At 42.2% G+C, this 14,976-nt stretch overlaps 1 protein-coding gene across 11 annotated transcripts in view; it reads left to right on the forward strand.

Moving 5' to 3' along the window:
- MYO1B (myosin IB) overlaps positions 1-14,976 on the forward strand; it is a 170,127-nt gene that overhangs the window by 108,868 nt on the left and 46,283 nt on the right. For 10 of the 11 annotated variants that reach the window (XM_053273726.1, XM_053273756.1, XM_053273763.1 and 7 more), the window contains 6 exons: positions 6,374-6,472; positions 6,661-6,764; positions 10,297-10,444; positions 11,375-11,493; positions 12,297-12,383; positions 13,103-13,168. In XM_053273726.1, coding sequence (XP_053129701.1) covers positions 6,374-6,472; positions 6,661-6,764; positions 10,297-10,444; positions 11,375-11,493; positions 12,297-12,383; positions 13,103-13,168 — 623 coding nt within the window. Of the gene's footprint in view, positions 1-1,504; positions 1,774-6,373; positions 6,473-6,660; positions 6,765-10,296; positions 10,445-11,374; positions 11,494-12,296; positions 12,384-13,102; positions 13,169-14,976 lie in introns of those variants that run through there. The other variant, XM_053273818.1, reaches the window with a different exon arrangement.

A 14,976-nucleotide genomic window follows, 5' to 3' on the forward strand; every position in this document is an offset into this window, starting at 1 on the left:
TTGTGCATGCACACAAGTTCCCTGTACAAGCCTTTAGATCCCACCCAAGCTCTTCCACTGAGGTTTTGAATGGTCATAACCTAGAAGAGTGTCCCCTTGGAGCTTTGTAAATCTCTCTCCCAACTCATTAACTCTCCCAATATTGTAAGCTGTAACATGGCTGAGTCACCTTCAGTGGCGCAGTGGGGAAATGCTTGGCTAACAAGCAGAAGGTTGCCGGTTCGAATCCCCACTGGTACTATACCGGGCAGCAGCAATATAGGAAGGTCATACTGCACATTATCTCATACTGCATGTGAGGAGGCAATGGTAAACCGCTCCTGTATTCTACCAAAGAAAACCACAAAGCTCTGTGGGTGCCAGAAGTTGAAATCGACTTGATGGCACACTTTACCTTTTAATATATTGTTAAAAAATATGAGATGTTACATATTACATCCTTCATTTCACTTTTTAATAATGTGGATCCAAAAAGCCTGCAAGGCATTTAAACGGTTTGTTCGCTTAAAAGATCATTATTTTATTGGTTCCATGTGTCTTATTCTGAAGGAATAACAACCCTACTTAATAATACTCCGCTCCAATACCATTCTGAGTCTGCTGCAGTTCTGCAGAAGGTTAGAGTGAGTCAGTACTCCTAGTCCAGGCAGAGTTGCCTTGTGCTAAGTTCCCCCCCACCCCTCATAGCCCTTTAGGATGACACACTGTCTTGGAAGGAAATGTGTGGTTTGTCAGGCTGCAGGTTTATATTTAACTTTCAACTCAGTTGTTTGCCACAAAAGAATTGAAGATTGGTTTGCCAGGATGGTCCCTACTGTGCAATGGAAGAAAAGGAAGTGACTGAAAATAACTTTTTCTGGATCATTCAGAGTATATTATGCTGGTGACATTTATTTCTTGCTTGTGATGTATACTCATTCCTTTCCCAAATGTGAATTCAATTTGTAATGCAACTGAAGGAATGGAAAGTTAAAGCTGTTTTGTATGATCAAAACAGCAGGAAATGCGTTTTGTGTGGCACAGCTTACTAAATTTCAAGCCATCTAGTTAGAGTGTATGTGTATAGTGTTGATTAATGTTGAACGTTGCTTTCAGTGTTCTGGCTAATTTGGTACACAAATACTATGGCCTGTGCAGACCACCAAATGGCCTTGGCTTGAGCTTTTTCACCCTGGAGTGGTTTGGTTTGGTTGTCTGTACTGTCCTGTCAAGTGGTAAGGCATTTTAAAAATAAAGCTTAAATGCAGTGCTGCTTAAATTGGCTGCTGCTTTTGTTTTGTATATGTTGTCTTAATTTTTGACGATTGCATGCCATTCTCTGAAAATTTTTAAAAGAGAAGCAGCCTTGATTTAAAATGAATAAATATGTGGTTTATTCTTGTAGCCACTTCGATTTAAGTAACACAAGTGTTTCTCAAATCATTAATTGTTTAGCAGGCTGCAATTATTACTAGACGGGGATCCAGGAAACTTAAATTACCCTCAATGCCAAAGTGGTGTCAGGGTTTAAGTCTTCCACTGGATGAATGTAGGAGTAAAGTGACAAAATAACAGTTTGCTTTTGTCTTTAGCTTATAAACTATTTATCAATAGTGACCTCTTTTGAATAGATTTATCTTTGCGCCAGCATCAATAATTTAAGATCCTTCAGGGTACTTGGCAGTTTCCAAATGCACACAACTGTTTAGCAACCTGCTTGCATATCTGTATATCACACAATGAGGTTTTTGTGCCAGTTCTGGCAAGGAACTCTGCTGTGGAATTGCCCCCTTGGTAAGTGCAGGTAGTTTTTCTAACATAACATATTTTTATTCTAGTTGTGAATCTTTTTATATAGCATTGTTTTGAAATATTTGCATGCATGTGCATCAATATAATAAGCATTGTTGCTTAACTTTGGCAACACAGTTGATACGATAAGATGTTAGGATAATTGAAACCTTGACAATTGCTTACCCAATTTTCTCGGTCCCTCAGGCCTGGGCTCTCCAAAACCCAACTTCTCTTTCAGACGAGATTGAGAATAGGGGCTGCTTGTTAGAGTTAATATCTGGTTTCCTGCCTCTAACTACTTTCTGGAAAATTTCTGTAAGGGCAGTGCTGTGAACATTCATATATGAAAATTAATTGCTTTAACTTCCCTCCTTTTAAAAGAAAAAAAAAACTGCTCTGAAGAGAATGTGAGAGAGACGGGTACTTTTAATGCAACCAATTGAACATGTTCAGGAAACTGTGTTAAAACCTCTGGAGGCATGTGAGTAATTGCAGCCAGGCTTGTGTCCAGTATGGTTTTTTTTAACCAGTTTGTCCTTTCTGTAAATGCTGAAGTATATTTGTGTTGGTCTTAATGCCATTCAAGCAAACCATGAGTGTCTGACGAAAAAAGAGAGACATGCTGCAGAATTCCTTGCCATGCAGTTCCTTTAAGTATGTAGAAGGCTAGAAAGTAAAGTCTGAGTACATTACTAGGCACAAGGCAGCTTACTTATGTCAGGCCCTTGGGTAAACAGGCATTTTGCCCAGTAGCGATGGTTGCTCAGAAGGTTTGCAGTAATCCCTGTGGTTGTATTGTGATGTATATGTGGAAACCTCAGGTACTGTTCCCAACTCATTTCTGTTTACAGCACCATTAAAAACGCAGCCATGGCAATGGAGTGCTCTACAGAAGCAAAAAATAGCTGTGGTCTCCAGCTTTGAGCATGGAGGGAGGGAGAACCCAAAAGTGTAACGCTGCCATAACTGTACAGTATAACTGATGTGGTGTGAAGAGCACATGGGTATATGGGGACTGAAGGATAGCCTTCCAGGTGCTTCGGGTGAAGTTAGTACAGAGCTGTAATAGCACAGATTCCTTGTCAGTTCTGTCCAGTGCTGTGTGATGTGCTCCTTCAGATCTCCCAGGACAAATGGACACATGCCCTGAATTGTTGTGATTAATGCCTGTTGAAGTTCCTCTTAACCTTACATAGATTTTTATAGAATAATAATTAGAGGCTGTGTTGTCACAATCACAGCTATCCTGGCTAAAGAATGAACCAGGAGTCTTAAGCCCCACTAATCTGTTTTGTTTGCGAGAATGTCGATTTTCCTGGGCAATGCCGGTCAAACCACATGGTTAAACCAGTGTGGTTTAATCACAGCAGTTTGACCAGAATTGCCAGGAAATTGGTGTTCTCGCAACCTGCTCTGCGGAGCTCAACAATCCTAGTTAATTTAATTATTTAACCAGGATTTCTGTGATTGTGAGAATGCAGCCAAAGTCAGAGTGGAAAAGTGGACCTAGCATTTCTGAATCACAAAAATACAAGACTAAATTGAAATAAAAGCCATTATGTGTTCAGTCACTCAAGCACCTTTCCCACATATCCATAGTCTTGTAGGAGCCACTGCCTTATGGTGCAACAGCTCGCACGTGACTGTAGAAAATGAGTGCATATTGCAATTGTGTGCACGGGGCCAATCACATGGGGGTTTCCCACTGATCACAGAGGTGGCAATCCATTGCTGAAAGGACACTTGCAATTGGCCCCTCCCATGTCTGTGTGCATGTGCCAATTTTCTTGACTATTAAGCCCTTACTCTTGTGTTAACGTGCAGTACAGTATGACGTGATTGTCCCCATCAAGTTCTAAAACCCTTTCTTATCACTGGGTGTGTTTGATTTGAAAGGTGGGGTTGAATTTCATAACCATCATGGCTGCTGCTGGGAATACACTTCCCCAGGGACATATGATAAATGCTTGCATATAGCACTATCAGACACACTTACTGAGATAATTCATAATTACTGAGCTAATTCTCAATCGTTTTGATGGGAGCTTGCCCATCTCTACTTTTTACAATACTCGATAAGCATTTAATCACTTGTGTAAACAACTGAATGTTCCACATCAGTGTTTCACAGTGGTTTTACAGTTTATCTGTCTGACAAATAACAACATGCTACAGCCCGCAAGTTACCAGAAAGTCATTACTTCACTTTACCAAGCGCATAAATCCCAAATTGCATTGTTATTTATTATGATTTTGGGTTCAACAAAGTTCATATAAATAATACTTTGCTAGGTGTAAAGCACAGGGGGGAAATGGTCAGCAGGACCATGTCGGTAGTTGAAAATTCTGAGTTTTGTACTATTTCATTGTCACAGACTTGACATAAATGTGGCTGATTGTTTTTGCTTATGTACTGGCTGCTGATTTTTCAGCCACCTACTTCCCGGGAAATATAACAGCTGTTTGTGGGAAAATGTTGGCAGCAGTAAGAATAAAGCTGGAGCTGAAACAGCAACAGGCCAAATTATTAGGTGTTCACCTGGCCCACCTGTCTATAGTATACCACAGGGTTGTAGGTCCGGAGAATGGGCTATGTGGGCAGGTGAGATGAAAGCCATGCATCAACAGCCTAGAATTGAACCATAAGTCTCCTCTTACTGTTTTCATGGTATTTGACTTCTTGTACTAAACAGTGTTGTCTTTTTCAAAAAGGATTACCTTTTATTATGGGTAGCAACTATTTTTCAAAAGCTCTCGGAAGCAGTCATAAAAACCCAGGGTCAGTAATGTGTTTCCAGTCTTGTGGAGCACTTTCAGAGCATAGGAACATAGGAAACTGCCATATACTGAGTCAGGCCATTGGTCCATCTAGCGCAGTATGTCTACACAGACTGGCAGTGGCTCCTCTGAAGTTGCAGGCAGGAATCTCTCTCAGCCGTATCTTGGAAATGCCAGAGGGGGAATTTGGAACCTTCTGCATGCAAGCATGCAAATGCTCTTCCCGGAGTGGCTCCCATTTATATGCGACCAGGGCAGACCCTGCTTAGCTAAGGGGACAATTGATGCTTGCTGCCACAAGGTCAGCTCTCTTCTCTGCATGAGCAGTGCTTGGAGGTCTTAGTCCCATGATTCATCAGCCCACATGCGGGAGGACTGGGGGCGTTGTGCATGGCTGCCAGTACATCCCCACAGAATCTCCTTACACACATGCTTCATTAGTTAGGATGTCAGCCACTGGTGTGGAAATGGGGAAAATGTATTGGTAAAGAAGAACTGGATGTTTCTGTCTTAAAAGAAAGAAGGTGCTGGAAATATTTCTACTCAAATAAATAATATTTCAGCACTGGCTGGGGAAAATTTCCTGCACTGCAGTATTTGACCGCTTTGAAGTTCTATGATTACTATGATATCAACATCCAGTAAGTGTACTCTGGAAAGTAAAGTGCCTATACCACAATACATTGTTTGTTCAAATGTTTGTATGCTGTTTTTATTAGTGAATATTAAGGTTTTTTAAAGGTTTTTGGGGAGAGCTATATACATGTTCCATGTTTTATATGTGTTTTTATCCAACTATGCATGCACATCTGCAGGTGTAAATGGTCAGTGTTGCCTCTTAAATTTAATGCTGCCGTCTGCTATTCCAGAGAACAGTGCTTTCATTCAGCCTGTCCTTGTGTTCACTTTGCTAATTGCAGCAGGCGGCATAGAGACAAAACACTACTGGTAACTTGCTAAAATATTAATAACCCGTATTGTACTGCTACTTGTTCTGCATGTTGATATGTGCTTAACACAAAGCCATGGTCTGATAGGGATGACTTACCTTTGTGGTGTAATTAAGGCCATTGGGAGTGTCTACTCAATCTGCCTTTAAGAGACACATAGGCACCAATACAGTGGAGGTTTGCCTGGCCCTAACTATAGTTGTGAAAGGGAGGTGTGCATTGCCTATATTCATTCCAGCTATGTATAAGCTTAAAGGAGTTTTCAAAGAAATCTAGCCTAAATCCTTACTTTGATGCAGGATCCACACAGACTGTACTTGATAGATTAGTGTGTATAGAGGAAGAATACCAGAGGTATGCTTAATACAGACATTAATAGCTATTTACTTTTGCACACTTGATTTCACTTGTATCAGAAATAAAGGAGCAAATTCATACAGCCATTGCTGTAAGACATCCTAAACACTATGTCTTTTTATGTATGTATGTATGTATTTTGAAATCTGTATGCTCCACCCCTCCAGTAAACTACTGCTTGTGGCGACTCAAATATCTTATGTTTGAATGGGAGCCTGTGCACCAATTGATTATTCTTTTTTAAGCTATCTCAGAACAGGTGAGCGTTCCAGATTTTATAACTGAGTCTGCGTTGATTTTATGTATAGACATGGTCCTACTTCATGGACATATGTAACACTCCCAGTCTCCTAACGATGCTCAATTATTGGGAGCATGCTCTGGGGTTTGTTCATTCAGTCTCTCTTAACCTAATATTGCTTGCCTCTGGAACAGTTTTGAGACAAATGAAATAATGGCAAAAGAGAGGCAAACTAGATGAATGGAAAATAATTTCTTTGGTATCTTTCTTTTAGATCTGTTAGAGAAGTCCCGTGTTGTTAAACAACCAAGAGGTGAAAGAAATTTTCACATTTTCTATCAGATATTGTCTGGGGCATCAGAAGATCTACTCAGTAAGTATAATACTTGTGGTAGTTTTCTAGCAAAGAGAATTGCATATGTAGTTAACTTAATCTCCATAATTTTATTTTGGTGCTTTATGTGAACTGCGTTCAGCTCAAATGTTTTAAATACCCATCATTCTTAATGCTACTACTGAGAAGCAAACTTTGCTATTAACAAGACGTTTTCATTTTATTAGAAAAATTTAAACTGGAGCGTGATTTTAGCCAATACAACTATTTGAGCTTGGACTCTGCAAAAGTAAATGGAGTGGATGATGCTGCAAACTTCAGGACAGTTAGGGTAAGTATTGGTGTGTTTCTGCTGAGTTCAGGACCACATCAACCTATGTTTGAAGTGCAACATGCCTTATTTACACTATTCCTAAATTAGCTTCTGGGCAATAAAGAACTATTATGTTCTGTTGTTGCAACTTACTGGCTTAATGCATTTGCCTGTAATGCAGAAAGAGAAAATTTCTAGTCCCACTACAGCAGAGGTATCAAGCACATGGCCTGTAGGCCACCTATAGCCCTCGCCATTCCACAGTCCAGGCCACACAACATTTTGCAAAAGTTAACAAGGCCCACACATAGTGCGGCAATTATACTGTTTAAATGTAATTCATTCTTACTTTAGGAAGCACCTTGACAGTGCTGGCCAATGCAGTTGACCGCCTGAAGCAATGCACAAAGTGCTGCCTGCTCCCTGCCTTACCCCCTGATAGCACCCCTCTTCCTCCTTCCCCTCTTTGGGTGTGCTCTGCCCGCCAGTGCTGTTCATGCTGTAGCAGCTTCTGTATCTGGCTGCTTTGTCTGCTCATGGTCTGTCTCATTGCCCCTGCTCCAGTGTGTCTCTTCAGATGAAGAAAAATGGAAAAGACTAAACCAGACATGTGTTTGTGTTGGGGAGGCAGCTGAACTTCACCAGTTTGGGGTTCATCTTGTTGCTGCTGCTCATTCTCTGCTGCTGCAATCCAGGTGCATCTCTTGAGTGGGTTTTGCTTCTCCACGTGGCTCTCTAAAGGCAGGACTATATACATTGGGTCAAATCTTTAAGACCTGGAGAAGCATGGCCCCACTCACTTCTTTTAGCCCTGCGTGGCTCCAAGGCAGTTCTTTTCAGCTCCTCTCTCACTGACTAATCCTTCCTTTCCCCTCCTTTCCTTTACAGGCTTCCTTCTTCCTGGATCTCTTCTTGCCTGTGTTGTTTTATTTTCCTTAAATCAATCTATCCATCCATCCATCCATCTAGAAAGCCTTTTTGGCGTTGCTTCTCGTTTCTCCCTCCCCCCCCATCCCCCTCCCTTCTTCTCCTCTTGGTCCTGCTGGGCTTTTTCCCCCCGTGCCTTTTCTTCCCCTCAGCTGCATGGACCATGGCAGTCGTGTGATCCATGTAAGGGTACCAAAGGGGAAGTCTCAGCTAGGCCAGCCGAAGGCCCTACAGGCAGCTGGCACGGCACGCCTGAGGCTGCAGAGCCGAGCCTTCAGGAGGGAGCTCTGAGCAGCACGTGTGCCTCACTCAGCAGCTGATAGGTGGCGTTCCGGAGCTTGTGCCCGCTCTATCGGGCATTTTGGAGACCAGGAGAATGGACCAGGCCCCAACCTCGTCCCTGCCCACCCTCAGATCCCTGGGCAGAGTGCCCTTTTCAACAACAGCGCCGCTGCTTTCGCCTGCTCCCCGAAGCCTTGCAAAGCATGTGGCAGCTGGGCCTGACCTCTTCAAGCGGCCTGCAGAGCGCGGCACCCAGCAAGCGCTGTGTTGCTTCCCACATAGCAGCAGCGGCAGGGAGTGCAGGATCGGGCCAGGGAACAACAAAGACCTCCACCGCTACTCAGAGCATGGCTACCAGGAGCACAGCAGCAGGAGCTGGTGCACAATTGGTGAACTTAGCCCATGCTGGGCCTTCTGTTACTACTACACCCTCTGCCCCAGGGCCCTCAGGGGGATCCAGTTTTTCCCAGTCTACTCCAGCGCTACAGTCTCTTAACCAAATACCTTCTGATAGGCCACATGCCTGGTGCTCTTGTTTTGACACTCCTAATTCTGAAGCACTTTGTGGAGACTTCTAAGGGGGAATGGAAATTTTTCACTTCTAATAGAAAGGTGGTGGCAGTAGCCAACAAATGGTATTACTTCCAGCACGAAGGGGGAAAGATTTTAAATACACTCCCACTGATACACCGTTGGTGGCCATGATCTCCGGATTGATCCTATCCCGGGATGGGGAATGCGCCCTTAAAGACCCTGCTGACAAGTGCATGGAAGGGGCCATGGAAAGATCACATGACTCAGCGACCTTAGCAATGAGGGCTTCAGCAGCTGCCTCTATGGTGGCCAGAGCATATCTCATCTGGCTAGACAATTTAATCCAGGACCCCACCTCAGACCCTGTTTGTTTGAAGCAAACGCTGATAAAATTACACAAAGCACAGGCCTTTATTTCTGACTCCACCCTTGACTCCCATTAGATTTGCATCACGGGCGGGAGCTGCTTTGGTGCTGGGCCACCGAAACCTGTGCTTAAAGTATTGGCAAGTGGATGCTACCTCTAAGAACAACCTAGTTGCCGTGCCTTTGATGGGGAAAAATGTTTGGGGGGTACAGCTTTAAAAGAAATCCTTGTGGAATCAAAAGATAAAAAGAAAGCTATGCCCTCCTCATAGCGGAAGCAGGAGCACCCACAGGGGAGGCATTTTTTCCTACCTTTTTGCTCTTCCTTTGGTGGCAGGGACCAAGGTTTCAGGTTGCAACAACCCTACTGGAGCAGATCCAGGCCTTCCATACAGGGGTTTGGAAATAGGGCAGCCTTCACCACCCAGAACAAGCAGACTAAACAGCAAGCCAGTTCTATTCATCTCACCAACTGCTACATCTGGGCGTCATGATAGACATGCAAAGGAATAAGCTCTTCTTACCACCAGAGTGCAGAGCCACCCTGGAGGAAGAAGTATAACAGGCTCTGGTATGGAAATCGCTGCCATTGCTCTCCCTATCCAGTATCCTGGGTCTGTTGGTGGCAACCTTGGAATTGGTCCTGTGGGCATGCTTTCATCTAAGGCCCTTACAATGGTTCCTGCTACCTTTTCACCCAGAGATTGCTGTGAAATCCAACAGACAGATGACTCTGCCACAGCGAGTATTTCAATTCCTGAATTGGTGGATGGCAGCCCCACACCTCTCAGTGGGAAAGGAGTTCCTAGACTCTCCATGGGTCATCGTCACCGCGGACGCAAGCAAGCATGGGTGGGGCTCCCCACTGCCACCACAAATTGGCTCAAGGAAGGTGGTTGGTGGACGAAAAACAACACAGCATCAACTTGCTAGGGCTCTGAGCGATCAAAAAGGCCCTTCTGGAATTCCAACGCATACTCCACATCCAACGTGTACTGATACGCACAGACAATACCATGGCCAAAATTAGCCAATTTTGTGTTCATTATTGAATTAACTTAACCTGAATAAAAACCATGCAAACTTAGTTTTAGTATGACCTCACAGCAGCCTGTCATGAAGACTCACTAGTTGGATTTAAGTAATGGTACTGGTGTTACAGTAAATTGAGTTTAAGACCCCTGCATTACAGTACGGGTAGTGAGAGCCAGTGTGGATAGAGTGTAAACTCTGACTAGAGAGTTGTGGGTTTCGATTCCAGCTACTCAGGAAACCCCTTGGGTCTGAGGTGATTTTTCAGCCTAACCTACTTCAGAGTGGTTATGAGGATAAAATAAAATGTGAAGCGGGTAGGAAAGAAAACCACCATAACACTGCCCTGAGCTCCTTGGAAGAAGGTGGAATAAAAAATTAATAAACAAACTTGATTTATCTTTTCTAGAATGCCATGCAGATTGTGGGATTTATGGACCATGAAACACAATCCGTTTTTGAAGTTGTAGCAGCCGTCTTAAAGTTGGGAAACATTGAGTTCAAACCTGAATCACGAGTGAATGGTTTAGATGAAAGTAAAATCAAAGATAAAAATGGTAATACAAATACATTTTTTGTCTCCTAAGATTTGACTACACTTTGATGATTGATTCAATTATTTTTGGTTTTAAATGTATTTGTTGACTAGGTAGATGAAAACAGTATCTGAGTGCTGTTTTTTAGAAAATGATTTTCAAAATTACATATTTATTTTATTAAAATGATAAATGTAAAGCATTTGATTACTTTAAGTAACTACTGTATAGCTTTCCTCCTCAGATTTTGAGACTTTGCAGTATTCCATAACTCTTAGGCTGTAATCCTGTTCACTCTTACCAAGGAGCAAGCTCCACTGAGCTTAGTAAGGCATACTTCTGGGTAAACATGCATAGGAACAGGCTTCGAGTTACTTGTGCACTTTGATCCAAAAGTTAGTCTTTCACATTAATGTTTCTGTCTTGCATAGAATTCTGTTGAGATCAGTATGTATAGGTTTGAAGGTTGCCCCCCACCCCCAGAAGTTGAGAGTAGTGGGAAACTCTACTCACAGTAGACAGCTATGACTTAGGGCTGAAGCATATATTAGTCATCATAGGAGTACTGCTGAAAGAGTCTCCCTATGGAAACTCATCTCCATATGGCTTGAAATATTAATGCATGTTATCTTCACCTGTTCCATGTATCTTATGGTCACCAGAGGAGGTGTAAAGACTCACACAATTATGGCCAAGCTCCACACAATATGGGCTTGGAGAGAATTGGTTTCCATGGAGAGACTGTTTGGTGAAGATCAGATTCCACAGAATGGCCATTCTTGGCACTGTCTCCACTCTGAATGTGATGTGTGTCGCAGCCCTGAGATATTAGCCCTGAAGTGTGTTAAGTCATTTGCTCATGAATCTGTTGGCTCAAACATTATTCTGGGGTTGTTGAGTTAATGCACCAAGTATTTAAAAACAAACAAACTAGTTTCTTTGCTTCCATAGAGCTCAAAGAAATATGTGAGCTGACAGGTATTGATCAGTCAGTTCTAGAAAGAGCCTTTAGCTTCCGTACAGTTGAAGCCAAGCAGGAGAAAGTGTCTACAACTCTAAATGTGGCCCAGGTAATATCAGATTATTATTGTGCATGCATCTTTTTCTTTCTGTAAGAATTAAGAATTTCCTTGTTGTCTCAACAAATTAAATGTGGCCTTTAAATAGCCCCCCCCCCAAAAAAAAATAATTACCTGTTTCAGGTAGTTCCTAGGTAAGCTTGCCAACTTCCAGCCCAAGGTGGGGTACTATATCTTTAATTCTGGTCACACTCAACTATATGAAAATGCTTTCCAGAATTCATATCTGAATATCACACATTCTGTAGCTTTCTGATGTCCCCTTCACACAAGTAACAGCAATATAGGAGCCACTTTTGCATGCTGTAGGTGTGTTTGTGGACAATTTATGTGGGTCTCCTGCATATCATCACTCTCCTTCTGCAGAGAACAGATTGCCTGGGACAGACTCACATGAGTGGCCCTGTACTTGCATTGTTGACACATAATTATCTACAGCACTATACTGAATTGACTCCTGTACTGCTGGTTGTGTATTTGAAGGGGTCTGTGGTCTTCCAAGGCACACAGAACTTGGGCTTTATTTGTGTTTAAATGTTCATTCAATGCAATGCTCCATTGTAACATTGTAACAGACTATTTTTTGCTGATATAGCACAAAATGACTTCATAATGACAAAAAATGTTTTATTGGGAAATTCCCTTGCATGTTGTTCTCATAAAACACCTCTCCTTGCCTAGACTTGTAACCCAGTACAGAACACAGTCATGGACTGTCTCTACCTTATATTGTGCCGGAGGGAGAAAGTAAACACAGTCCCAAATATTTCTAATATTTGTATGTCTCTTATTAGGCTTACTATGCTCGGGATGCTCTGGCAAAGAATCTTTACAGTAGACTATTTTCCTGGCTTGTGACCAGAATCAACGAGAGCATTAAGGTAATATTTTCTCTGATGTTTGGATCAGAATAGAATAAGCACAGTAAAACAGTTTGTTTATCAGCTTCTAGCATAGTAATGCAGAGTTGTTCATAAATATTCAGTATGTCTGTGTCAGTAGAGATGTCAATACATGTGGACCTTGCTATATGCAGTACCACTATTCACAGTTTTGTGTAAATAGGCACCTGACCTCTGCATACGGAGGTACAGAAAGGGTCAATACCCGCATATTTGTGGTTCCTAGTTGGCTGGAAGTGATTTCCCACCACCGTTTTATTTAAAGGAGCCATTTTGTGGCTCTTCTGTTGAGGGGGAAATGGTTTTTCCCCGCAATTCTTCATGGAAAATTGATGGTTTGAGGGGGCATTGCTGGACAGATGGAGACCCATAGAGCATGGTGCAGCACTTTATTTCCATTATTTTTGCCCCTTTTCCATCTTTCCCCCCCATGCAGGAACCTAGCCCCCTCTGATTCCCATTGCCCCAATGCCTCGTTACCTGCAATTCCATTACCCCCGGAAACCTGGGGGAACGGAACCCCTGCAGATAAAGGGTACACCTATAGATAATAATAGATATTCTGATATGAGTTACTTTTTCTGTTCTTTAATTCAGGAAAATATCTGTTACAGTATTAATGTTCAGTGATTTTAATGAATCTTCACTTTTTAAAAAAATGTTGCAAGGAATAATAGTGTTTTCTTTCTTTTTTTAAGGCACAAACAAAAGTAAGGAAGAAAGTCATGGGCGTTTTGGACATCTATGGGTTTGAAATTTTTGAGGTATGTTCTTTTACATGTAATGTATATGTTCAAGACGTGCTGCATCTATTGCCAAGTATAGGATTACTAGCTGCAATTTTATGTAGCTATATAGGGTGGGTTCAGATATAACAGCCCCTGAGGTTGCCACCACCTTGGGGGCAAACATTCCTATCCCACCCCAGTGTGAGCCTCTACTTCTGTTGTAGGTTCTGATATGCCAAGATTAGCCATGTCATCTGAGCCCACCAGTCTTGGCATATCCTGTCTGTCTTTCCTCAGGGAACCCAACATCGGAATCACCATTACAGAGAAGTAGAACAGGATATGCTGATAGCACTTAGCAATAGCACTTACATTTATATACCGCTCTATAGCTGGAAGCTCTCTAAGCGGTTTACAATGATTTAGCATATTGCCCCCCAACATTCTGGGTATTAGTCATGTCATCCAAATCCATGAATCTCAGTATACAGGAACTTGCAACAGAAGTAGAGGTAGTGGGACAAGCCCATGCTCCGGGGGCAGTAACTACCACAGGTGCAGCCAGTCTGAACTATGGGCAAAGTGGGCGGCACTCACCTTAAATTTCTCAGTCAGCCATTTTGTGTGGCTATTGTCTCCCTCTGTTGTTTCCTGATACTCTTGCCTGCAGCCTGCTGCTGCTTTAAGAGTTGTGAGAGTGGGCCACAGAACAAATAAAAAGCTCCAGATCTTTTTTTAAAAAATAATATTAATAAGGCAGGAGTCAATAAGCATGCTCACTTTGATTTTTGCATAGTGGTCAATCCTAGGACTTCCCTATAAACCAATCAGAGAAGAACTAGGCTGATTGACTTCTCACACAGCCAATCAAGAGTTTCCAGAGGGTGGGGAAGTCTTTTTTTTCTTTTAGCCACTCAGAAGAATCCAATCATTATTCTGGTTAGAGAGCAGGCTGGCTGTTGGTAAGTCTGAACTTTGCTGACTTCTTTATGTTTGTTTGGAGGGAAGGAATGCAACCTCTGCTTTCTCTTCCTTGCTCTCTGATCTAATCTGTATACAAAGCATTATGGCCCATTCCCAAAATGACATGCCATAAAACATTGGAAGGAACAGCAAGCTGTAAGACTCTGCATGCACGGAGCCCAAGAGCATGCTGGCATTGCATAGGCAGCTGGGAGATGCCCCACTGGAGAGTGAGCATAGGTGTGGGGAGTGCTGGGATTACAGAAGTGGTGGCAAACAGAGGAGGAGCAGGTATGGATCTGTTCTTCTCCGTATTAAAGGGATGTGCTGTGATTCAGTTCCTGAATCGTTTTTCATGCACATCCCTAATCGATTCTTTATTAGATTAATCATGTACTATTAATAGTTGCTGTTCTGATATAGAGGGCTAAAAAGTGAATTAGCTCAGGGTTTTTATCCTTATGTATCGTGAACCATAAGAAAACAAACTAGAGAAGCATTGCTAACCTTTTCAAAAGTGTGTGTGTGTCTTACATAGAATTTTGAATTAATGTAGTATTCTTCATGTAGATCTATATTCAAATGCCCTTTGGAAGGTATTCTGTTTTAGAATTAAGGATATACTTAGCTTGAGAACAAAATATGCCTTACAGTCCTTATCAAGGAGAAGTGTCAGGATGATTTACTTCTGCCCAAGGCCATTATGCTAGGAATATTTAGCTTTATCTAGTTTCTGCCATATGAAATCTTCCTCATTCTTTTTTAAGTACAGTGTAGCTCTTTAAATTCAGGTGTATCTGTTTAAGGTTGCAGAGTCACACAATGTCTCATTCAAAATATTTTTACATGGCTAGGTTTTTGTTTGTTAATCATCTCTAGAA

Source organism: Hemicordylus capensis, chromosome 1 (genome assembly GCF_027244095.1).
Source record: "Hemicordylus capensis ecotype Gifberg chromosome 1, rHemCap1.1.pri, whole genome shotgun sequence".
Taxonomy (NCBI): domain Eukaryota; kingdom Metazoa; phylum Chordata; class Lepidosauria; order Squamata; family Cordylidae; genus Hemicordylus; species Hemicordylus capensis.